This window comes from Lepidochelys kempii, chromosome 14 (genome assembly GCF_965140265.1).
Source record: "Lepidochelys kempii isolate rLepKem1 chromosome 14, rLepKem1.hap2, whole genome shotgun sequence".
NCBI classification, from domain to species: domain Eukaryota; kingdom Metazoa; phylum Chordata; order Testudines; family Cheloniidae; genus Lepidochelys; species Lepidochelys kempii.
Genome location: NC_133269.1, coordinates 7,566,681 through 7,591,641, shown reverse-complemented (window position 1 = coordinate 7,591,641; position 24,961 = coordinate 7,566,681). Strand labels below are relative to the sequence as shown.

Sequence of the window (24,961 nt, the reverse complement as noted above, 5' to 3'; positions counted from 1 at the left end):
AGCAAGTCACACAACCCATCTTAATTAGTTTTCACTAGATCCTTTCAAATTATATCATAAATAATCTGAGTCACATAATTAAATGCACCAGTAAGCAGATTTCTTTATCTTCCAATAATTATAAAAATACTAATTCATAAGATAACACAAAAGGAAATGATAAATTCTGCTGATATTAACTTAGTAGGCAGAAGGCTCAGAGTGTGGTTTTCTCCATGAGAAGGCTACCTGATGTACATAAAAGAGACTCTCTCCATGTCAGAGGGGCAGTTGTGCTGTATGACAAAGCTACTTGCTGATCTGTTTCCATGGCAACAGCAGCATCACATGGGCAAAGAATGAGGAAAAAGATAAAAGGCCTTTTAAAACTGTTATAAAAAAAGAGTAAACATTGCTTTGGCTACTTCAAGCATGTCAGGGTTTGTTTTTCAAAAAGAAGCATGTGAATTATTATGGAAACTATGGATATATTGACAAATTTACATTGCTATACACCTTGTCTCTCTGCAGCCTTCCAGTATAAATAAGATCCAATAGTGACCAAATTAATCAGTACTACTAAAGACATTTTACTTTTTTTTTTTTTTAACAGTCTTACAACCATTAATATACTTTTTAAAACATTTTAATACAAATATTCATGTAAGAACATTTTTCTGTATTTTAAGGTTCATGATACATTTTTAAAGACGTTATCTTAAGTGGGAAACTATAACTTTAGTTAGTCTGTAAATATCCTCTCTCTGTCTTCAACTAGCAGTTTTGTTACTTATCACTAAATTCTCACTTCTGTTGATATACTATGACTACAAGTGTTCTAAACAGAACTCAGTCTTTTCTTATATTGGATTTTGGCAGTCCATCATGGCTAAGGGTATTTTCCTCCTTACCCCAGCTCATCTATGCCAGAGTCAGAAGATAAACATATGGGGGGGGGGACTGGTTCAAAGGTTTTTCTTCTCCCGAAATGAAATCTCCCTTACTGAACCTCCATTTCCTTCCCATTACTTTCACCCATCCCCTTCAACATAATTTACAGTAATCTGCAACAAAGAAGGTCCTATACTGTGTAATTACAGCTATATCTGGACCTAATGCTAATTCTGGCACTTTAGCAGTCTTCTTAAAAGGTGAAGTCTCTTATTCTCCATCTCCAGCCCAAGTCTATTTTTATAGCACTCCTTTTCTTTCATTTTTCTAAGGAAAATTATCCTATTTCAAAAAGTATAAGAGAAACACATCAGCCTATTTCACTTGTGCTACCAAAATTAATCATTCTTGATGTTTCATTTCCATATTATGAACCTCTGCAGAAGAGAAGAATAGCATTTCCTAAACATTCTAGTATGGCTTTCTATGCTTCAAATACTTCTGATATACAGTACTACAGATAGTTTTCAATGAAGTATTGTTTAAAAGCCAAAACTCAGGGTAACCTCAAAAGCAAGTATATTAGGAGTCTGAGCAAAACAACAATACCTAATGGATATCTGACAAAACACAACAACATGTAAGAGCTCTGTTTATTATCATTCATTTTACAGAGATTGCCATTGAAAAAGAGAGTCACATCTTTTATTTCAAGGTTAAATAGCATGCACAGGTAAGTAACAAAGATAACAACATAGAAGTAATCGTGACAAATTACAATGAATACTTCAATGAATTAAGCAAAATACACAGCAAAGCTTAATGAAGCATAAGCCACTTCATATCCCTGCCTCCACTAATGAAATAAGAGATTATTAAATTTCTGTCTCTTTATACTACTCTATTTACCCTACATCACTGTGTATTCTCTCAAGTAGATAAATGTTGAAACAGACTCTTTTACTAATCACATACCAAAATAAGTAAATTGGTGTTAGAGATTTAACTATTAACTACAAAAACAAACCAGAAAATACAATATAACAAAATCATTCTTCTGGCACTTCACAATTTGCAGATGAATTAAAATGGGTTTCACAAAAATTAAATAGTTGCTCAGAAATTAATAGTACCATACTGCATTTTTTAAAAAGGAATAAATCCAATTGTCTTCAGGAGAGGAACTACTTCTTATGGACTATCGCAAGCCTGAAGCATCAGGACTTCCCATTCCACAGGATGGTGGGTAGGGCTGTGGAGCTTGGTTCTGAAGCTGCAGACTAAAGGCGCATTGGCCCTCCCAACCTCCCAAGGTCTACTTGAAACAGATATGCCCCCTGGTGATGACTTAGGTTTTTCAGGAACAGGCCAGGAGCAAAACATCAGGACCATATTTTAAACATAAGGGAATTCTCACAGGAAACACTTCTAAGGTGAAGTTAAGGTTCCCAGAACATATGAGTGGTTTGAGTGAAAGAATGTTTGAGTTAAAAAAAAACACCCAAACTCCTAAATGTTAGAAACTAGGGAAAAGCAGACCTAAAAACTTAATTTTCTGAAAAACAGCACAAAAACTTACTTTAAATCCATACTAGAATAGTTGGGAAAAATTCTGACCGTGATCTGGAAGCCATGCTAGCTCCGTGTCTAATACGACACTTTGATAACTGGCTATCACAGGAACTGATCTGTTCAGATCATGATCATTGCCTACAGACTCATCACTTGACTGAACTGAGTCCTTATGAATGGTGGGGAATGATTGCCTTTGGCATGGTATTTGTCGCAACAGGAATCTGAAACATTCGTATGTGTGTGTACTGTGCCCATGAAGTAAGCTACAATGGAGCCTATCCAGTATTTTTGTGGGAATCAGCACCTATGGAAGTAGATAAATGATTTATAGTTTTAAAAGATTTATACAGAAAATTCTTTGTTTCACCCTACCAGGCCATACTCTTATAACATCATTTTAAATCTGGGGTTACCCCAATTACTATTTCTCCATGAAAAAAGGACTGAAATTAAATTATAGATAGTTTGAGTCACACAATCCTGGCACGCAACCGGAAGAAAGATCTGGCTATCTCATCTTATAAATAGCTTTATGAAATCCTCCTCTAGTTCAAATCCACTATGTTTTTTCATGGTCTATTTTAGTAACCCACGCAGTGTCCTTCTTAAGAATAAATGGGCCATGTTGTACTGTTAAGGCCAGAAGCCTAAAAATCAAACTCGACACACCATTATCCATGTAAGGTCTAAATCTCACTTTTTAACCCCATGTAAACATGCTAAAAAGCTTTTGGACTTTGATTAAATAGATATGTGGTGCCCATTTAAATGTATAACACAGGGAATGAGAACTAAATCACCAAAGAGATAGGGAGAACCTGTAATTTCCAAACGGGATTTAGAGCCTTAGGATCTTAAATTCTGATTTTCCAATGAAAATGAGGGTCCTAAATACCTATGTGACTTTTGAAAATGGGGTTTAGGCTCCTAAAACACTTAGCTTTTTAGCCAATTCTGCACTTCATGGGTTGTGAGGTTCTTTGTTGTGTTTTGTTTTTAGCAAGAAGAGTAAAGTAAGAAGTACCACAACTATATGAAATTGACAGACACGGGATAAGAAACCCTTCGTCTGGATTTTCAATATCACGATAATGTGCTGGACCTATATCAAGCTTCTCATAACAGAGTGGCAAAAAGATATTCCTACCAGCCAATCCTGTTGAAGGCTCACTCTGCATCTATAAGGAAACCTGGGTGGCTACTTCCTGGATTGTTTAAATGTATTCAGTGAATAGGCAGGCTAATAGTAGCATATATTCGCTTAAGTAATAGCATGTATATAGCCTCCTATACTGAATTCATAGATTCATAGATATTTAGGTCAGAAGGGACCATTATGATCATCTAGTCTGACCACCTGCACAATGTTATACCTCACTCATCACGAACTGCAAGTGTCAGGAGCTTTTAAGAAGGAGTATAATTTGTATGAATTGCCTCTGTGATTACCTTTTTCATTAAAGTCAATGTTGCATTGTAACTTGCTGGCTGATAACGATCCACAGCTACACTGAAAATGCTCTCTCAACAAACAGTGGAAAAAGTGGAACTTAAATACTTAAGAGCAGTTATAAGCCAAGGAAGTCAAACTTAAAATTTCAGAAACATGTACTTAAGGGCACACTGCTAGTATTTTAACCAGGTTTTTAATGTGCACAAGAAAGAAACACAGCACTTTGCCTTTTCTGCAAAGTTTGTGTGCCAATATTATGCTACAGATCTCTCCTAGAAGGACAAATTTAGGAGGAGGAGATGATGATGATAGTGGTGAAAGATGAATAGGTGCACAACTCTTGATCACTCCCATCCCTATCAAAAATCTGTGATTGCACTTAGTGCACAGAGCATCTTCCATGAACATCTCTCTTTCTACCTTTCCAGACTACCAAGAGTAGCAAACAAGCCTTCAATATTATTCTGATTTGGTCACATTAAGATACTTAAGCTGAAACAAACAGAGCTTTGTGTAACTTGGTAGTTCCACTTCACAGGATCTCGTGAACATTTTCTACAGTTCAAATGTGTGTGGGGTTCAAGTCTCAGAGTTTAGCTTTGAGTTCAGGAATCAAAAGCATTAAACATCTCTAAGTCAAACTCAGTTGAAACAGCCATCTCGTTCTCTCTCTCTCTCTGATGCCCTATGGAACTGTAAGTTTAGTCTGATTTCAAAGAAAAGATACAAAAGTGGCCTACAGTTTCACCCAAAAGGTTTGCAAAACTTCAGTGACCTTCTGAGGTACCTGAGGTTTGAATTTGTAACAAAAAACCAAAGCAGCAGACAAATGCTGTGTGATTTTGAGCTTTGTTCCCTACATTCTGCACAGTGAAGCAATGGGAGGGCCTCTTAACACTGGAAATTCTCTTCTCATTATCAAACCTGGCATATAAATAAATCCCAACCACTCTACAGAAAATGATGTACCATTTTAAGATTTCAGTGTATTTCTCAAAAAGTAGATGAGGGGCATTATTGCAGTGACACCAGATTATTGTTATTAATACAAGCAGGGCTCTCTGCAAACATTTCTAACTTTATTAGTGTAATTATTCTATACATCCCTTCTGCCCAAGAGGGAGACAACTTCTTCCCCTTTTTCTCTGTAAATGCCTCTGGATACAGATTGTATGATTTCCTACTCTCTACCAGTCTTTCTAGAATGTAAAAAAGGGTGAAATTTCCTCAAGCTTGTAGTCCTCTTTTTAACTGTAGTATGGCTAGTTGGGGGTTATTTTTTAATCCTGCTGTTCTCCATCAATGCAATAGCCCTTTACAGAGTGATTAAAATGGTACATATTTTGAGTGTCTCTGCCAGGAATTGTTTAATTGTTGAAAGAAATCATGCATCAACAGATATAGACAGAATGCAAAATGTGCTACATGTGAATTTGTCATCTCACGCTGCCGGTACAACACTGACTTCACGATCTATGACAGTAAAACCAAGGGAAGGCCTTTGAGAGCTAAGCCACATATCCATTAGGACCTTACTGGCAGTGCTGTGACCTTTGTTCAAATCACAGATGCAAAGCGTGTAGCTTGTTTTCTAATGTCTCTGATATTGGCCATAATAGATGTTGAGCTTGAAATTACACTTAGTTGGATTTTCCTAGGAAAGTGATATTCAAGGCAAAAAGGGCATCATCTCCTTCTTTATGTCTGAAGGGGAAATCTAAATTCTTCCTCCTTCTCCAATATATTGTTTTAAAATAAACATAACAAAAAGAGCGGACTCATACATTTAATTAATAGGTCGATATAATGAACACTGGCAAAGTAAGTTTCATTTGATCTGCTTATTTTCTTGCGAATGCTGTTAATGCCACTGCTCCCATAATTTCTGCCTTCTCTATCTTCTAGGAAATGTATTTAATGATGGAAACAAAGTATTCTTGGAGGCACTATAACTCTCTTGCTAGATAAAAATCACTTTCTTGAAAAGAGAGAGGAAGAGATCACGCATTGTGTATAAAACTGGTCTGGAAACAGACAAAGCACACACACACTTTCAGAAAATGGCACGAGATTACTTTCCGGGCGAGTATTTAAGTATTCCTGATAATTGAAAGACTATTTTCATCTCAAAAACTTAGAGAATCTCAAATGCAAGTTAACTAGACACCTGAATGAAATGACAACAAATATATCAGACAATTAAATAAATACTAAAACATTTTTATAATTAATATCTTTTTCACAAAGATCATCATATGGTACATTGGAAACACTAGGGCATGGAAATAGTATTCTACATTCCAGGGTATGTGAATTGTACTAACTTAGGTAGTAATAACATAACAGAGTAAAATACTAAAATGTAAACATTATAAAACCTACCAAACATTTTAGTAAACTGAAGCGTAACAGTCTATATAAGCCTCTTCATTTACTATTACCTGTCGTTGTAGAAAAGATTATTAAACATTTATTTTCTGTATTATTCTTACATTTAATCCCCAAAGCATGGTGTGTTATTGCCTGTATGTCAACATTGAAACTAATCATTTAATAACCCAAATGAAGTATTTAAACACGGTCTCCAAAATCCAGACAGGAAATGTAACATGCAATATTAAAAATGATTAACAACTTTCCAGATAATGGACTCTATAACAATCAAGAGAGGCTTCATCCAATTAAATGGCCTCACACTTTCATTTGCAATGCTGCACTGCAGAAAGAAAAGGCAGGAGTGTGCATTGAAGAATACACACTTAAAGTATCAAAGACAGATTTATAGCCCAGGTATATAAACTAATTCACCACCAGTACAAAGGACCTTGCTCCATGTTACCAAGCCTAACAGCTCACTGCCTCTGATGTTGATTTTAAATGCCCCATGTTCTTTACTAGCCTTTTATTCTCATCGGTGAGCACTAATGTAATCATACTTTTAACTCTTGTATTCCTTTCAGTTTTTAAAAGAATCTAAAACCTAAAATAACTGCTGATTATTTGTAGTCACACATGGTATTTAGAGTACCAGTAACACCACCACTGTAGATGAAATCCTGCCCTGTTGAAACCAATGGGAGTTTTGACACTGAATTCAATGGAGCCAATGCAGCTGCCCCCAAAAACGTATAGGCTAAAGGGAAGCACAACATAAGCAGCTGGTGGTGCTGCCTATCTTGTTTTGAGTCCCGTGAGGTGGTGTCTTTCTTCACTGCTGCAAACTGGCTCTTCACCCACACCATGAAGTATAAAGGTTTGACTACTAAAATGTCAGGTAATATCAGGCTCTGACACATTTAAGTCAAGTAGCAGAAGACAGAGTTAAATTTGTTCTGCAGTACTTATGTGTGCTGCCATTCAGGTCCATGGCTGATAGTAATCTGAAGAAAGGAACATTCGGGACACCACTGATTAAGAGGCTGTTTCACATGGGAAAGAGATGATGTGCCAAGAATGGAGGATGAAAAGAAAGGGAGTGGTTAGGAGTAAGACTACCCCCCAGGCACTGGGAAGCGCATAAGAAGAAACAGAAGAGTGGAGTGCTTTAAATGGCATGGCGAGATGTTGGAACTGAATGAGGGGGGGAAGGCGGAGCCAGGGCACACATATAAGGAGATGAAAGGAAAGAGGTCAGAGCAATAGGAGAAGATTATTTTTAATCCCAGGAAGATGAATTTAGCCACAGTATTTGGGTCAGTGTGAAGCTTCATGTATACTAAAGAATTGCACTATTGCAACTTGAACTTGTCCAGTCACATGGGTGCAAGTTGGCACAGTACTGCATGTCCACTACCCATCCAGTTTTGAGTACAATATAAAACACAGTAGTCCTGAGCATCTGAGTTCCACGTCACAGATGTAACCAAGAACTTTCAGCTGGCAAACATGCATGCAGCCATGATTCCTTAAAATGGAAAGCAGAGGAGACCTGAACTTTTATGAGTCTCTGATACGCAGGACTAGCTGGTCTGTGGCAAAAGTATGTAAAACACAAGCTTAACCCACGTATTTGTAACTCATCTCATAACTCGGACCATGCTCTAATCACCAGATCACATGCAGTTCCTCTTTACAAACAAACAAACTACAAATATTTAAATATGTATATATATTTGGAATACTTGATTTCCTTTGAGACACCTTAGATTCTAGTGTGAATTGTGTCCTCATACACCTATCATTAAGAGAGAGCTAGATTGTTTGTACAGACTTACGTTTTGCATTTGCAGAAAACTAATAATTCTGCTGTGCAAGTGTGTGCTATTTCACTGCTTTTGGAGAAAGCGACTGCTTATCTCCAGCATAAATTATACTAAAAGTTATACAAATCAGAGGACTCAGAAGTCGAACTATGGTAACAGCCCTTACCACCTGAAACTTATTTCACTTCCCAAAACAAGAGACGCCTTTAAAGACACATTTTCTTTTCACAAAAGCTATTAATTTCACATGTAAATTCTTAAAAACAACCCAAGCGTTCAGAGTTTATAACCAACGTACAGTTTATAATCCTCCATATAACTTTTTGTCCGTCTATTATCGAGTATATACCACATTAAAAATGTGCATGAGTAGCTCATTAAAATCCAGTGACACGAGTATAGTTTACTGGTATGTGTCATCTGCAAGAGATAATGCTCTGTAATCTGGAGCCTGAATGGGGTATAAGGAACAAAACAGGGTGTTTCAGACAAAGGAAACTTCGGAATGTATTGTTCCCATAAACAGATGTTAAATTACTTCACTGCATAACAGAATTGATAATCCTGAAGGTTTCTATGCAAACAAGCAACATCAGTTTACTATTTCAGGAGGGAGCAATAAAGTTCTCATTTTACATGCAACTTGTAATGAACTGCAGGCCAATTATAAAAAGCCAAAGGTTTCTCACCAGAAATGCTATGCATACATAAAACTATTGATAAAGCTCTTAAAAATGAAGCAGAATCTTTCCAGTTCACTAATGACTACTAGACCACAGCAGATGAGTATTTTGCAAGGGATCAAACTAAAAAGCAAATATAATACTTTACAAAATGCACTTTGCTAATTTATTTCAGTGATTTTCATTTATGAAGCATAGACACAGTAATTAAAATTAATGTACTGATAATTGCTACAGTATATATTGTTAACAAAAAAAAACAACACACCACACACCACCATATCCTAGTAATATAAAACCTTAACACAGCTCTCAGTGACTGAATCCTTTCTGAGAAATGGGATGAGGAAGATGTTGGTTTTTAAATAATTGTAAATTAGCACGGTTCTACTTTAAATACACAGGGAAAATGCAAGAAGGGATAAAATACAAGATGACTAACCTATCTTCAAAATTGTAATGTGCTCTGCAAGGGCAGACTCCTGTAACTATATGGAGCCCCACTAAGTTATGCGGTTCCATGCAGGGACAGGGGACCACCAATATGGAACTTCTAGCAAGGGTCTTAATGTTAACACTACAGACAGTGTTGCTCTAGATACGCAGCAAGATCCCTCTTCTTGCAGTATGTTTCAGTTATGCAGCTTAAAGCACAGGACCAGCGGCTAAAACATAAAATATATTTGACTGTACTATATACTATTAAATAATTATCTGGTGTTTATAAATATGTATGTAGATACAAATGTAAAATGTGCAGTATGAAATGTACACAGCTCCTTGAAATACAGAATAGTTTGTGATCAAGTGGTTTATGAAAAGGGGTCACATTAAGATCCTTTAAAGTTTCTACTAATTAAGAAAATAACGATGAAATTACTTTTTGCCCCATTGCATACTGAGTTATAAAACTGGCTTCTACACAAAAGTATGCTTAATTTTTTTCAAACGTTTTAATTTTTAAAAATAGTTTCAAATGGCTTCACTGTTCAACACACAGAAATTGGCTCATGAGGCTGGTAAAAATGACCAGATTTCAATTTTGTTTCTAGTTAGGCAGATTATTTCCCACAAGTATGGATTCAGCCATCCAGTTAACATCTTCTGAAAGATTGAGCAAACAGTTGGTTCATCTCAAGTCCAATATTGCTCTAATCATTTACTGTGACAATTTTAATCACTATTAACTGCTGATGCATGAGCTAAAATGCATACTTCTCATCCTCTTATGAGGCATCTTCATCTTTCCTGCAAACTTATTACAGATTTGTTTATATCTTGTTGGTAGAAAAATATGTTTTGAAATAAATACCACAGGCCAGAAAAAAATCTTTAAATGAAAAAGAGGGAGCATGTTCTAACTGATCCCAAATTTCAGACCCCATTAATTTGAGGGTGCCATTTGAAAGACATCCCATTCAGTTGTTCACCAATAAAACTTAGAAGAGTATCACAAGGGTATGGGACTTTCACAATTTGCATCCTTCCAAAGAAGGGATGATACAAAATCTGTAGTTTTATTTATTTGCAAGTGATGACAACACATCCATTTCAGAATTAAGAGAAAATATATAAATACACAAATATATTTAATTGTAATTGCACCTTTCATTACTGCTAATTGAGAAGGTGAATTACTTCCTTACACTGTCTTTTTATATTTAACTCAGAGTGAAATTTATTTTTGATTAATATTATGTTGATTGCATTCTTTAATAACGAATCACAAACTACGAAAAGACATTTCCCTCTTTTATTCTGCAACACGAAGTTGCATAGGATGACAATCATATTTTGTGCGTGCGCACTTCCCATGAGAAAAACAGTGAACATTTTCACCTAGCCATGAGCCATGTGACAAATCACTACAGTTACCGTTTAGCCTGACATCACTGAGGTCTGCAAAAACTGAGGTTTGCAACAGTTATGTCTTCATTGAGGAGTTAGTTTGAGTTATCTATATAGCTTGAGTGAGATGGCCAACTGCAAAATAACACTCCTGAAATACAGAGTTATTGTGTTAGGAGCACAGAGTAAATGTTTCCCTTCTGCATTACTAGCTCGAGTGTCAGGAGCACCTGAGCTTGGATTCATGCCTTCTCCTCCCTACGCCCTGGCCCCGCCATAGGCCAGCTAGCTCACCATGCTAGTTTGTTTGAGGAAATACTGTCCTCTGTTATGATGTGGTCAATATTTACCTCAGCTTTCTTACTAAAATGGATATTTCGAGTCTATACATCTTTATATTCATTTCAATATATTGTTCTATTCCCAATAACTTAAAACACTATGATAAAGTGCAATTTTGATTATCTTTGCAGTGAGGCATTACTGTTAGGAGAAACAGTTTTTTTAAAAAAGAACATATCAAAATACATCACATTCTAAGGTACTTACATCAGTGTCAGGCCCTTTGTCTGCACCGGGACAAGAAAAGGTAACGAATTCATGGCACCTCTTGTGAACCACAAAGCAGCAAACTAGTTTAAAAAAAAAAAAAGGGAAACAACGGTTAGAGTGGCACACATTTACTAAATCTTTACTGTTGAAACAAACTGAGTTTAACTGAAATCAGTGTATGGAAGAGGGAACTTCAGAAAGTTAGGATACTTTGGATTAAAAAGTGACAATTCTCTGTGATGTTTACATGTGCGTGTACCCTTTTAATGCTGGTATTACATTTTGTCTATTTTTGAAATACTGTGAAGTATATGAAAGTCACTGTTTGCTCTGCTACAAAAATGACTTGTAGACTTAATATTTTTCCAGTGTTGCAGTCAGGGATTTATTTGGTTACAAATTTGAAAGACACTTCTCCCGCCACAACACAATGTCATATTGGACCAGCAGGTCTTCCAATGTTGCCATTTTATTTTATGGAACACTTGGACTTTTCAGTAGGCCTCTCCTCAAATCTTTATATTTTTCACTCTATAGCTTACACCTTTTAAAGAAAGGAAAACCCAGCCTCTTGGTTAGGACAAATATTTTCCTGAGGGAGTTACACCATCACATGTTAATGTTCTTATGTTCTGCACTTTAGGTGAATACAAAATTACAAGGATATTACTGTTGTTCATCCAGTCTTATGAAAAAGATTGTTCTCTTGTGTATATACCTTGCAAACACTAGTTATATTACATCAGTCAGCGTATTCTCTCTGGTAACTTTGATTTAAGCATTACGGCATTGCATAAACCCTGCTAGAACCATTTTAGACAGCACAACTTGTAAGGAAACTCCTCTAAATCATCATTTATAGATTACACTGTATTTTATTCTATGTAAGGCTGAAAGTTCTTGATTCGATTCAACTACTTAATAATTTAGGAAGAAACTACGGAGCTCATTTGTAACACTTAAGCCATAAAAAAAAACTTCAGACAACTCTACCTAAAAAATGCTCTCTCTTGTTACAGCTAGAGGAAACAAATACAGAGATGTCATAGCTCTATAAATAATTTTCCCTATAAATACATGAATGAGGACAGGGCAAGTGGGAAGAAGAGTGAATGGAAAGAATTCACAAATTTAAAAGGCCAGAAACGGCAACAGTGACAGTGCATAACACAGTCCATAGCATTTTACCTATGAATTATTACGAAAACTAGACAAGCCATTTACAACACACACTTTGCTTCTCTACAAAAGAAAAAAGGACACTAAACTATCTAAACTACTACATGCCACAAGGGGCAACAACAGTGGTTCCCTTAACCACCCAGCAATATTGTTAATCTATCCAACTATACTCTTAGCCCATCAGAAGAATATATCCTATCTCAGGGCCTCTCCTTCTCCCCCTCCACCCCCACGAACACGATACAGTTCTGTGGTGACCTAGAATCCTATTTTCGATGTCTCCGACTCAAGGAATATTTCCAACACACCTTTGAACAACACACTAACCCACAGAGACCTTCCTACCCAAGACTACAAAAAGAAGGATTCTGGGTGGACTCCTCCTGAAGGTCGAAACAACAGACTGGACTTCTACACAGAGTGCTTTCACCGACGTGCACTGCTGAAATTGTGGAAAAGCAACATCACTTGCCCCATAACCTCAGCCGTGCAGAACATAATGCCATCCACAGCCTCAGAAACAACTCTGACATCGTAATCAAAAAGGCTGACAAAGGAGGTGCTGTCGTCATCATGAATAGGTCGGAATATGAACAAGAGGCTGCTCGGCAGCTCTCCAACACCACTTTCTACAAGCCATTACCCTCTGATCCCACTGAGGGTTACCAAAAGAAACTGCACCATCTGCTCAAGAAACTCCCTGAAAAAGCACAAGAACAAATCCGCACAGACACATCCCTGGAACCCCGACCTGGGGTATTCTATCTGCTACCCAAGATCCATAAACCTGGAAATCCTGGACGCCCCATCATCTCAGGCATTGGAACCCTGACAGCAGGGTTGTCTGGCTATGTAGACTCCCTCCTCAGGCCCTATGCTACCAGCACTCCCAGCTATCTTCAAGACACCACTGACTTCCTGAGGAAACTACAATCCATTGGTGATCTTCCTGAAAACACCATCCTGGCCACTATGGATGTAGAAGCCCTCTACACCAACATTACACACAAAGATGGGCTACAAGCCATCAGGAACAGTATCCCCGATAATGTCACGGCAAATCTGGTGGCTGAACTTTGTGACTTTGTCCTCACCCATAACTATTTCACATTTGGGGACAATGTATACCTTCAAATCAGCGGCACTGCTATGGGTACCCGCATGGCCCCACAGTATGACAACATTTTTATGGCTGACTTAGAACAACGCTTCCTCAGCTCTCGTCCCCTAATGCCCCTGCTCTACTTGCGCTATATTGATGACATCTTCATCATCTGGACCCATGGAAAAGAAGCCCTTGAGGAATTCCACCATGATTTCAACAATTTCCATCCCACCATCAATCTCAACCTGGACCAGTCCACACAAGAAATCCACTTCCTGGACACTATGGTGCTAATAAGCAATGGTCACATAAACACCACCCTCTCTGAAACCTACTGACCGCTATTCCTACCTACATGCCTCCAGCTTTCATCCAGACCACACCACACGATCCATTGTCTACAGCCAAGCTCTACGATACAACCGCATTTGCTCCAACCCCTCAGACAGAGACAAACACCTACAAGATCTCTATCAAGCATTCTTACAACTACAATACCCACCTGGTGAAGTGAAGAAACAGACTGACAGAGCCAGAAGAGTACCCAGAAGTCACCTACTACAGGACAGGCCCAACAAAGAAAATAACAGAACGCCACTAGCTGTCACCTTCAGCCCCCAACTAAAACCTCTCCATCGCATCATCAAGGATCTACAACCTATCCTGAAGGACGATTCATCACTCTCACAGATCTTGGGAGACAGGCCAGTCCTTGCTTACAGACAGCCCCCCAACCTGAAGCAAATACTCACCAGCAACCACACAACACACAACAGAACCACTAACCCAGGAACCTATCCTTGAAACAAAGCCCGTTGCCAACTGTGTCCATATATCTATTCAGGGGACACCATCATAGGGCCTAATCACATCTGCCACACTATCAGAGGCTCGTTCACCTGCACATCTACCAATGGGATATATACCATCATGTGCCAGCAGTGCCCCTCTGCCATGTATATTGGTCAAACTGGACAGTCTCTACGTAAAAGAATAAATGGACACAAATCAGACGTCAAGAATTATAACATTCAAAAACCAGTCAGAGAACACTTCAGTCTCTCTGGTCACTCGATTACAGACCTAAAAGTCGCAATATTAGAACAAAAAGACTTCAAAAACAGACTCCAACGAGAGACTGCTGAATTGGAATTAATTTGCAAACTGGATACAATTAACTTAGGCTTGAATAAAGACTGGGAGTGGACGGGTAATTACACAAAGTAAAACTATTTCCCCATGTTTATTCCCGCCCTCAACCCCCCACTGTTCCTCAGACGTTCTTGTCAACTGCTGGAAATGGCCCACCTTGATTGTCACTACAAAAGGTTCCCCCAAACCCCCCCCCCCCCCCCGTGATCCTGCTGGTAATAGCTCACCTTAAGTGATCACTCTCGTTACATGGTGTGTATGGTAACACCCATTGTTTCATGTTCTCTATGTATATAAAAACTCCCCACTGTATTTTCCACTGAATGCATCCGATGAAGTGAGCTGTAGCTCACAAAAGCTTATGCTCAAATAAATTGGTTAGTCTCTAAGGTGCCACAAGTACTCCTTTTCTTTTTGTGCATACGGCCTAACACGGCTGCTACTCTGAAATCTTCCCTATTATATAAGTTGACACCATCAAGCCAAGTAACTTGTTTCAAAATCTGGACTTTGGGGCATACAGAAATATAGACATTACCCTGTGAAGATTTCAGAGTAACAGCCATGTTAGTCTGTATTCGCAAAAAGAAAAGGAGTACTTGTGGCACCTTAGAGACTAACCAATTTATTTGAGCATGAGCTTTCGTGAGCTACAGCTCACTTGCATCCGATGAAGTGAGCTGTAGCTCACGAAAGCTCATGCTCAAATAAATTGGTTAGTCTCTAAGGTGCCACAAGTACTCCTTTTCTTCTTCCTGTGAAGATTGGTACTCTGTTTACAACTATATGAAGTTTTTGCTTATTTAAAATTATGTTAGGAGCATCATTTTACATATTTTAAAATGACTGTAACATTGCTGTGGTTAACTTTTGTTAAACCTAGTGGTCATTTTTCAGAAGTTTCAAGCAAATTTGACTCTTTAAATGCGCACTTGGACTAAAAGTCCCATAACTGTTGATTGGCAAACTGGGTCAGGATTTGTCACGTTATACAGCAATGAAGAGCTTTTTCAAAACTTAAATGCATCATGTAGCCAGGTGGCATGTCTATTTATGGGACATAAACTTGTCCATTGTTGGCTCCACTTCAGACATTCCCCACAATTCCCCTGAAAATTTGCCACTGCCAACAAATATGTATGGGGCCTCCTAGTAAATACTCATGGGTTTAAGGAGACGTGTATTTGAAGCAGGAAAAGGATTTATTTCCTCCTGGCAGAGCCTCTCTTTGCCCACAACAGTCAATTTTGGTGCCTTTTACAGGCGACAGGAATTATCCAACAGGGAGCATAGCCTTTGTTCCCCTGAAGTCCTACCCCACAAAGGTGGACTATTTGAAGTGGCCAGTGCCACTTATCAATCAATTCTGAGGAAAGAAATGTCATTAAGCTGAGTTACAGTTGTAAATCTCTATCAGTCTCTGACAGGAGGAGAAATCTAAAAGATCTCTGTAGTTATCTGAAAACCCATAAATGTTAGACATAGAAGTTATAAATACTGTATAACACGCAAAGAGATATTACACGCTTAATTATATTCTTTAGGTTGGATGATGCATAAACTGTCAACACCAGTAATGAGAATAATATAGTTGACAATTAGTCCTCACTGTAATTTTATATAGTCTTGAAGTATGTTATGTCTTTGAAATAGCAATTTCACAACAATTTATCTGTGATGGCTTTTATGCTGTAAGACACACATAAACAAACAGTAAATTGCTTTCTTCATGCATTCAAAAGTTGTCAACATGCATACAGCAGATTAGTAAAATTTATTGAAGTAATTTGATACAAAGAACTACGTTTTCTCGGCCCACTTGGCTATTTGCAGCCAAGTGTTCAATAAGGTCTGTTACCATATTCCTATAAAATCCTTTCAGGTTCATCAGCAATCAAGTGCAGCGCCTCAATACATATCATAATCATCATCAAAATTTAAGCAAAATTCAATGTGATCAGATAAAGTAAAATACAAAAAGTAACACCAATGATGAATTTGGCAGTTTGTTGACAAAGTCTCCGTGCAGCTCGAAACCTTGTCTGTCTCTTCCACCAAATGAAGTTGGTCCAACAAAAGATATTATCTCATCCACATTGTCGCTCTCATATCCTGGGACCAACATGGCTACAACAACATTGCAAACATTAATTTTAATATGCAGTTAGCAAAACTGAATCACTTGAGGACTAATGCTCTCTAATAGTTTGCCAGCTCTGTTTTTATAGCTGATCTATACCACCACTAATGGAAGTTCCACATTACCATACCTACATCAGTGCACGTACACAGAGCTATAATTTTATTCAATTCAGAGAAGTGAAATAAAAAGGTCCAAAAAAGGATAAATGAGTACTGAGAAAAAATGTTTTCTAGTAGTCAGTGATCTCTGTATGCCTTGAGGGCAAACTAGACAAATGCAATCCATTCAGTCACAAAGGATGTAATGTGTTTGAATACTGCACTTTACTTGGAATGGACAGGGAAAGATATAAGAAGTAGAAAGAAGTTGAAATATTACATCTTTCAGTAGGCCACTACCTTTTGGTTTTAAGAAAGTACAATTGCTCTAGTGCTAAAGGTCCCACATAGCCGAAACATATTTGACCTCATGTTTTAAATATATTTTAGAAACATATTTCACTTGTTAAAGTTCATTTTCAGAGTCATAAATCAATGTGCCCATTTAAGACTAAGAGGATTATCACAAGGCAAAAGAACTCATTGCTTGTAATGGTTTTCTGTCTCCTCACACAAAATAGGATACATACTCAATAAATAGTGCACGTATACAGTATATTTTCCATATGTAGTCAAGGGTCCATACAGGACCAATTAAGTTTGTATTAGGCATTAAAATTCCTATGCTACTTGATTATTATTGAACTAAGTTTTCCATTAATATGCAGACTTGTATCATGATCCTACACACACTTACGTAGATCAGCAGTCCCATTCAACTCAATTGTTCCATTCAGGTGCATAAAGTTTCTCAAATGCATAAATGTTTTTAGGCCAGGGATTTCAAGTTGGTGATGTATTTGTATATCATACAAATAGTTTCTCATAGATGAAACTGTCAAAACGTTACCGTGTAATATTCTCTTCAATTACAGTTAACAAAAGGGTATAAATACTTTTACCGGTGTGACAAAGTTCCTCCTCTACCTTGGTGGGTCTTGCGCTTATTGGCAGATTTGCTCGCCTTGGAGCTTCACGGCAGCCCTCAGCTTGGCTGTTTTTCTGAACCCACAGTCCAGGTCGACTCCTCCTGTGTCTGACCAGGAGTTGGGAGGATTTGGGGGGAACCCGGGCCCACCCTCTACTCCGGGTTCCAGCCCAGGGCCCTGTGGAATGCAGCTGTCTAGAGTGCCTCCTGGAACAGCTGTGCGACAACTACAATTCCCTGGGCTACTTCCCCATGACCTCCTCCCAACACCTTCTTTATCCTCACCATAGGACCTTCCTCCTGGTGTCTGATAATGCATGTACACCTCAGTCCTCTAACAGTCCGCGTTCTCACTCTCAGCTCCTCATGCCTCTTGCTCCCAGCTCCTCACATGCACACCACAAACTGAAGTGAGCTCCTTTTTAAAACCCAGGTGCCCTGGTTAGCCTGTCTTAATTGTCTCCAGAAGGTTCCTGATTGTTCTGGAACCTTCCCTGTTACCTTACCCAAGGAAAAGGGACCTACTTAGCCTGGAGCTAATATATCTGCCTTCTATTACTCTCCTATAGCCATCTGGACCAACCCTGTCACACCGGTTATTGAAATAAAAAGTGTTACATTTATTTTTATGCTTTGAGCTTTGCTATAATTCATGTTTTTTACATGAACTCTCCTATCTGGAATTGATAAATGTAATCATAAATATGGGGGGGGGGGGCGAATGGCACTCTCTATAGCAGTGCAGTATTTGGAATTCAATGTCTTTAGTAACAGAAAAATCTATTGCATATTATATTTGCATGTTAAAATAAAATTATCAGGTTCAGTTTTGTATCTCAAAACAATTTTTTCTGGGATCAGTTGTAGAGCTGTAAGAAAACAAACAAATGTTTTATATCTATTAAAGGATAAATAATGGCACCCTGCACAGACTATGTTTTGTTTTTTTTTAAGCTGACAGGCCATACAACTTCTCCCATAATAAAATAGCCAGTGATGGAGAATACATCATGATCCTTGGTGAACTGTTCCACTGGTTAATTACCCTCACTGTTAAAAATGTACATCTTATTTCTGGTCTGAATTTGTCTAGCTTCCACTTCCAGCCATTGGATCATGTTATAGCTTTCTCAACTAGACTGAAGAGCCTGTTACTAAATACTAGTTTCCCATGTCGGTACTTACAGACTGCAATCAAGTCACCCTACAACATTCTCTTTGTTAAGCTAAATAGATTGAGCTCCTTGAGTATATCACCATAAGGCATGTTTTCTAATTCTTCAATCATTCTCATGGCTATTCTCTGAACCCTCTACACTTTATCAATATCCTTGTTTACATCAGCACTATTACCTTTATCATCTAAACTTGTAATCTCATTAAAAAAATCTAGTTTCATAGGATCTATTTTCCATAAATCCATGCTGATTGCCATTAATTATGTTACTCTTCTTTCTTTAAGTCTTTTATTCATCAAATCCCATATTAGCTGTTCCATTATCTTGCCCAGGATCAATGTTTGACATCCTCATTGTTCCAAGGTTTGTGGTCCAGCAAGCACCTCAGCCAACTCTTTTAAAACTCTTGGATGCAAGTTATCTGGACCTGCTGATTTTCAAAGGTCTTACTTTAGTACCTACTGTTTAACATCCTCCTGATGTACTAGTGGAATAGAAAGAGTATCATCATCATATCATATGACTACATCTGTTTTTTTTTCCCAAATACAAAACAAATATTTATTGAACACATCTGCCTTTTTTGTATTTATCAATGTTAATTCTACCATTTCCATATATTAATGGACCGATACCATTATTAGGATTCTTTTTGTTGCTAACGTTATTAAAAAATTCCTTATTGTCCCTGACTATTCTGGTCATAGATTGCTCCTTGTGTCCTTTTGCCTCCTTTATCGATGGTCTACAATTCCTCACTTCTGATTTATATTCACTACTATCAGCTTTCCCTTTCTTCTATTCATTATATATTATTTGATAATGTTTTATAGCTATCTTCACTTCCCCTCTAAACCAGGTCAGTTTTTTAACCAATATGACCTTTTTCCTTGACTGTGGGTCTATTCTTTTTGGGGCATCTAGTAAAGCATTCTTAAAACAATTCTCTATTATCATTTACATTTTTTCTGATTAAATTATTCCTCTCAGCTGATATGGCTCCTTCTTGTTTTCAGCTTTGTGAAACTGACCGTTTTAAAGCACCAAGCATACTTAAGGCAGCAGAGAACTTAAGTGGCTACTCAATGGAACCTCAGTAAAAGGGTTATGTCCTAGCAGAAAGAGTGGAAAAATAGGCCACCTTGTCCCACTTGAAGAGAGAGGCGTGAAGAGATTGGGGCAGCAGACCATTAATGGGGAACCTAGTGATAGACCAAGCTTTCCTGCAAATAGCAAAACAGATCTACCAACTGTGGAGGCAAGTAACAGCCTTCCAGTTCACCAGAAGACCAGCAAGCAGAGGCAGGCAGGGCCTGTGCCCCTGCTCCCTTGAATGCATGAATTCAGAAACAGTCAAATGATTCTGTAAATTCATGATAATTTTCAGAAACAACAACAAAAAATTACTTCTTAAAATGAAACATTACTTGCCTAAAAATAAGAAACCAAAATATCAGAAGCACTGTACTGCAAACCTTAACATAATGCTGTAGAGTCAGGACTTGTTCACTCATCAGTGAGCTTGGCATCAGCTTGCAGAATCTAAGCTTTCATTTAACAACAACATTTCTAGACCTCATGGTTATAAAAGCACCAATGCTGCATTTCTCTGTATACAGAGCCTTATTGAAGCCACTAGGATTCCACGCAGGCACAACTGTGCGCCCATGATCAGTGAATTGAGGAACTGAGCCCTAATCCTTCAAATATGAAATAAGTGTAAACTATTACCATGCTGTCTTTCCAGGTCTGAAGATTACAAGAGTCTCTCCTATGACTCATTGCTTTTTTAAGCTACACCAGTGTGAAAACTGGTCCTTGTTCACAGGTGGTATGGGGAATCTCCTGTAGGCACTCATGAAATTGGCAACTATTAGATCACTTTCACACTGCTAAACTGCTGCTGTTTCTTAGGAAAGATATGAGCAACAACAGAGGCACACACTAGAGCAGCAGTGGCCAACCTGAGCCTGAGAAGGAGCTAGAATTTACTAATGTACATTGGCAAAGAGCCACAGTAATACGTCAGCAACCATTCCTCAGCTCCACCCCACCCCGCTCCCAGCGCCTCCCACCCATTGGCAGCCCCGCCGATCAGCGTCTCCCCCTCCCTCCTCACACTTCTCAATCAGCTGTTTCATGGCATGCAGGAGGCTCCGGGAGGGAGGGTGGAGGTGCAAGAGCATGGCAGGCTCAGGGGAGGCGGCAGGGGTTGAGCAGTGAGCACCCCCCAGCACACTGGAAAGTTGGCGCCTGTTGCTCCAGCCCCAGAGTCGGTGCCTAGACAAGGAGACGCATATTAACTTCTGAAGAGCCGCATGTGGCTCTGGAGCTACAGGTTGGCCACCCCTGCACGAGAGCAGTGCTTTTCAAACGTATTTGATCATGCCCCCTTCTTTGTGTCTGCAATAGTTTACAATCCCCCCTCACCCCACCACACAAATATATATACCAATAAAAAATTTAACTCTCACTAAATATTAAAACAGTAAGGCACTGATTCAAACAAAGCCAATGATCCATTGTAAAAAGACCAAAAGCAAAACTGTGATTGTGGTCGATGCTTAAAATTAAATGTGCACACCGTGTCCTAGCAAATGGATTAACATAGGGCAACAACTTTGTATAATGCTATGAAAGCTTAACAGAATCTGTCAAAAGACCCAGCGCCACCTGAGGACCCAATATGTCTAGAGAAATCAGCTTTTGCTAGTTATTCATTGCTGTGGGTAAAATGTGCACAGTAAGAACATAAGAATGGCTACACTGGGTCAGACCAAAGGTCCATCTAGCCCAGTATCCTGTCTTTTGACAGTGGCCAATGCCAGGTGCCCCAGAGGGAATGAGCAGAACAGGTGATCAACAAATGATCCATCCAGTCATCCATTCCCAGCTTTTGGCATACAGAGGCTAGGGACACCATCCCTACTCACCTTGGCTAAATTCCTCCATGAATTTATCTAGTTCTTTTTTTAATCCTGTTACAGTCCTGGCCTTCACAACATCCTCTGGCAAAGAGTTCCACAGGTTGACAGTGCATTGTGTGAAGAAATATTTCCTTTTATTTGTTTTAAACATGTTGCCTATTAATTTCATTTGGTGACTCCTAGTTCTTGTGTTATGAGGAGTAAATAACACTTCCTTATTTACTTACTCCACACCAGTCATGATTTTATAGACCTCTATCATATCCCCCTTTTTTTCCCCTTAAGCTTTTCATGTCCCGTCCCCCTCCCAGAATACATTCCATGCCCCCACCCATGCCCCCCAGGGGAGCCGGCTCCCCAGTCTGAAAACTTCTGCACAAGTAGTATTCACAAGGACATGACCCAAAACCGTAGGCTAGGAGAGGTGTAAAGTAGCACTCTCCACCCACGCAGGAAGTGATCGGTAATGCCTGTTGGGGACGGGGTTAGAAAAGGTGCCGAGGCGGACCTGAAGAAACTGCTCTTTCCTTGCTCCTAGCATCAGACAGGATTTTGAGACTTCAAATTTATCACACACCTACTAGCCTGGTGCTACAAGAGATGGAAACCCAAAGAAGGGTTCCAGAGCTGTACGGTAGTAAAAAATCCAGCATTATCCTCTTTACCATCAGCTTCAGGGTGGGACAGCTTGGCATTCACCTGAGCATTACAATTAAACCAGGGGTGGGGAACCGCCAGCCCACTGCTTAATTTAATTTGGCCTGTGGCAAGTCTCCAGACTGCGGGCTGTAAGCCCGGAGTCTCAGCACCCCCACTCCCCCTTCGCAGCTCCTGGACCAGCCCTGCAGCTTCCATTGGACGTGAACCAAAAAAAAAGCACATGATTTGAATTACACAACGATTTGTGATTCAGAACACTCACCTTTTAAGATCAGGTCTGCTAAATGCAACATTCAAAACACAAGCTGCTTATTATCAAAACATTTAATTGAATCAACAGAATATTCAGAAAGCATTTGACATGCATTTCTCAAGAGAGGGTATCTTTCTAAAAAAGATATGCACTAGCTCAACTACAAATTAGGGCATGATGCAGAATCCCTGGGTGGAATTCTCTGGCCTGTATTATGGAGAAATCAGATTAGATGATCATAACAGCCCCTTCTGGTTTTAACGTTTATGTATCTATGACATCAGTTTAATATCTAGTTTATGGTTCGTATATAAAGCTAAACTTTAGCTACCAGTTCCTGGGTCTAAGGGGTTGTTGTTGACACTAAGCTAATAAGACATTTTACTAATAAATATTTAACATATTTTGTTTCATATACTTTGTAATGATTTTTTTTAGAGGAACAAGAATATAAAATTGGTGATTAGAGTCTCAAAATAAAATTCCACACCATCCACTTAGAATAACTAATTTTGACTCATTTTATGGGTTTAATCAGGCCACAACTTTATTATTACATGTCGGCAGATCAAAGTGTACAGTGCAGGTAGCTCCATATTCATTCAATATCTCAATGGCAGGCTTCCATCAGCCCCCCTCTTTTTCCATCCAGGTCCCCCAGCCACCCCATTGCCAGATCCTTACCATTGCCACCCCTCCAACTAAGGTTAAGGTGGGCTATAAGTAAGGGGGCTTGGCTCCCTGCTGTACCAGTCATAGGAGCACCAAACCCCTTCCCCCACCCCACCCCGTTCCGCTCCTTTAACCAACACCTCCTTTTTAAGCCCTTTACCAAGCCATATGTACATGGTGACTGTACATCTTCCCTAATGAGTAGCTGCACTGGACGTCCGCCCCACACTTACATAATGAGCTGTTACATCATAGCCTAATTCCCTTCCCTACTCACCATAACAAAGCCCTCTCTGAACTTGCTGTGTGGAAGGCGAAAAATCCCCACTCCACCTAGGCCAATCTGGTGGTGAGGGAAAAATTCCTTTCCAGAGAAGCGACTAGCATGATGCCCACAGCAGGTCCTGACCAAACCTTGTATTTTGCCACTTCAAGGAGCGGGAAGATGGGTGCCTGATGCAGGGGAAAGCGTTTCTCCTGATGGGTTTGACCCTTTTCGACTCCCTAGCTGTTCTGATCCCGGGGAATGTGTCAGCGTTACCACACTGACCCACTCCCCCTTGTACAACAGCTTCTGAGCCTCTCCCGCACCCTTGCCCCTAAAGTGCTCTCTCTCCTCCTCCCCAGCAAGCTGGACAACGAGTGCGGTGTGGTCATTTCCAAAGTGGTTCAAAAGGGATGGTGGACAGGTTTTTTTTTTAAACCTTTTTCAATATATGAGTGGCATTAAAAATGCATTGGCTGATCATAGTTATATCATTAAATATAACAGTTTTTCTATACTAAGTGATTAACATGTTTAATTAACATATTTTAATTAACCTGCTAGTTAACATATTTTAAAATACTATTCATTTTCCCACTGTAGATAAAGTGTACCCATACTGTACAAGAAACAGAATAGGGATAAAAAGAAAGACAGGCAGCAGAGCATTAATCCAAAATTAGGTGAAAATATAAACTTTCTCCAACCTCAACTGCATCTCTCCGTATTTCATAGGTTCTTCTATCAAGTAATTTAGCAAACCAACTTTTAAAATGTGATGCCTGGATTTTAGGCTCCTAAATCCATATTTAGGCACGCACAAAAGGCTTGGATTTTCAGTTCCCTACAAGTCCATGAGAATGCTAGCTCCACACCTTTGAAAAGCTTTCCAATATTGTACTTCACAACGGTAATCTTGTGGACAGACCTAAGAATTTATGAAGAGGTACATGATATTAACTCCCACCAACTGTGTAATCAACGTAAGTCACTGGTATGTATGTGGATATAATAATTAGTATCTTAGTACGGAGCCAGGCTGACCTAACATACCATCAACTAAAACTGTTTTAAAACTCAAGTGAATAATTATGCACAAATTAAGAGAGTTCTGGAACAATGTTCTCAAACCATATGAAGCCAGTGGATGAGAGGTGAGGGAAATTAACCTACGGTCACAACATGGATGGCTACGATGAGTAAACTAGAATTAAC

At 38.9% G+C, this 24,961-nt stretch overlaps 1 protein-coding gene across 1 annotated transcript in view; it reads right to left on the bottom strand.

Moving 5' to 3' along the window:
* Positions 1–24,961, bottom strand: part of PRKCA (protein kinase C alpha) — a 324,685-nt gene that overhangs the window by 181,671 nt on the left and 118,053 nt on the right. The window contains exon 4 of the mRNA XM_073311390.1: positions 11,181–11,263. Coding sequence (XP_073167491.1) covers positions 11,181–11,263 — 83 coding nt within the window. The remainder of the gene's footprint in view (positions 1–11,180; positions 11,264–24,961) is intronic.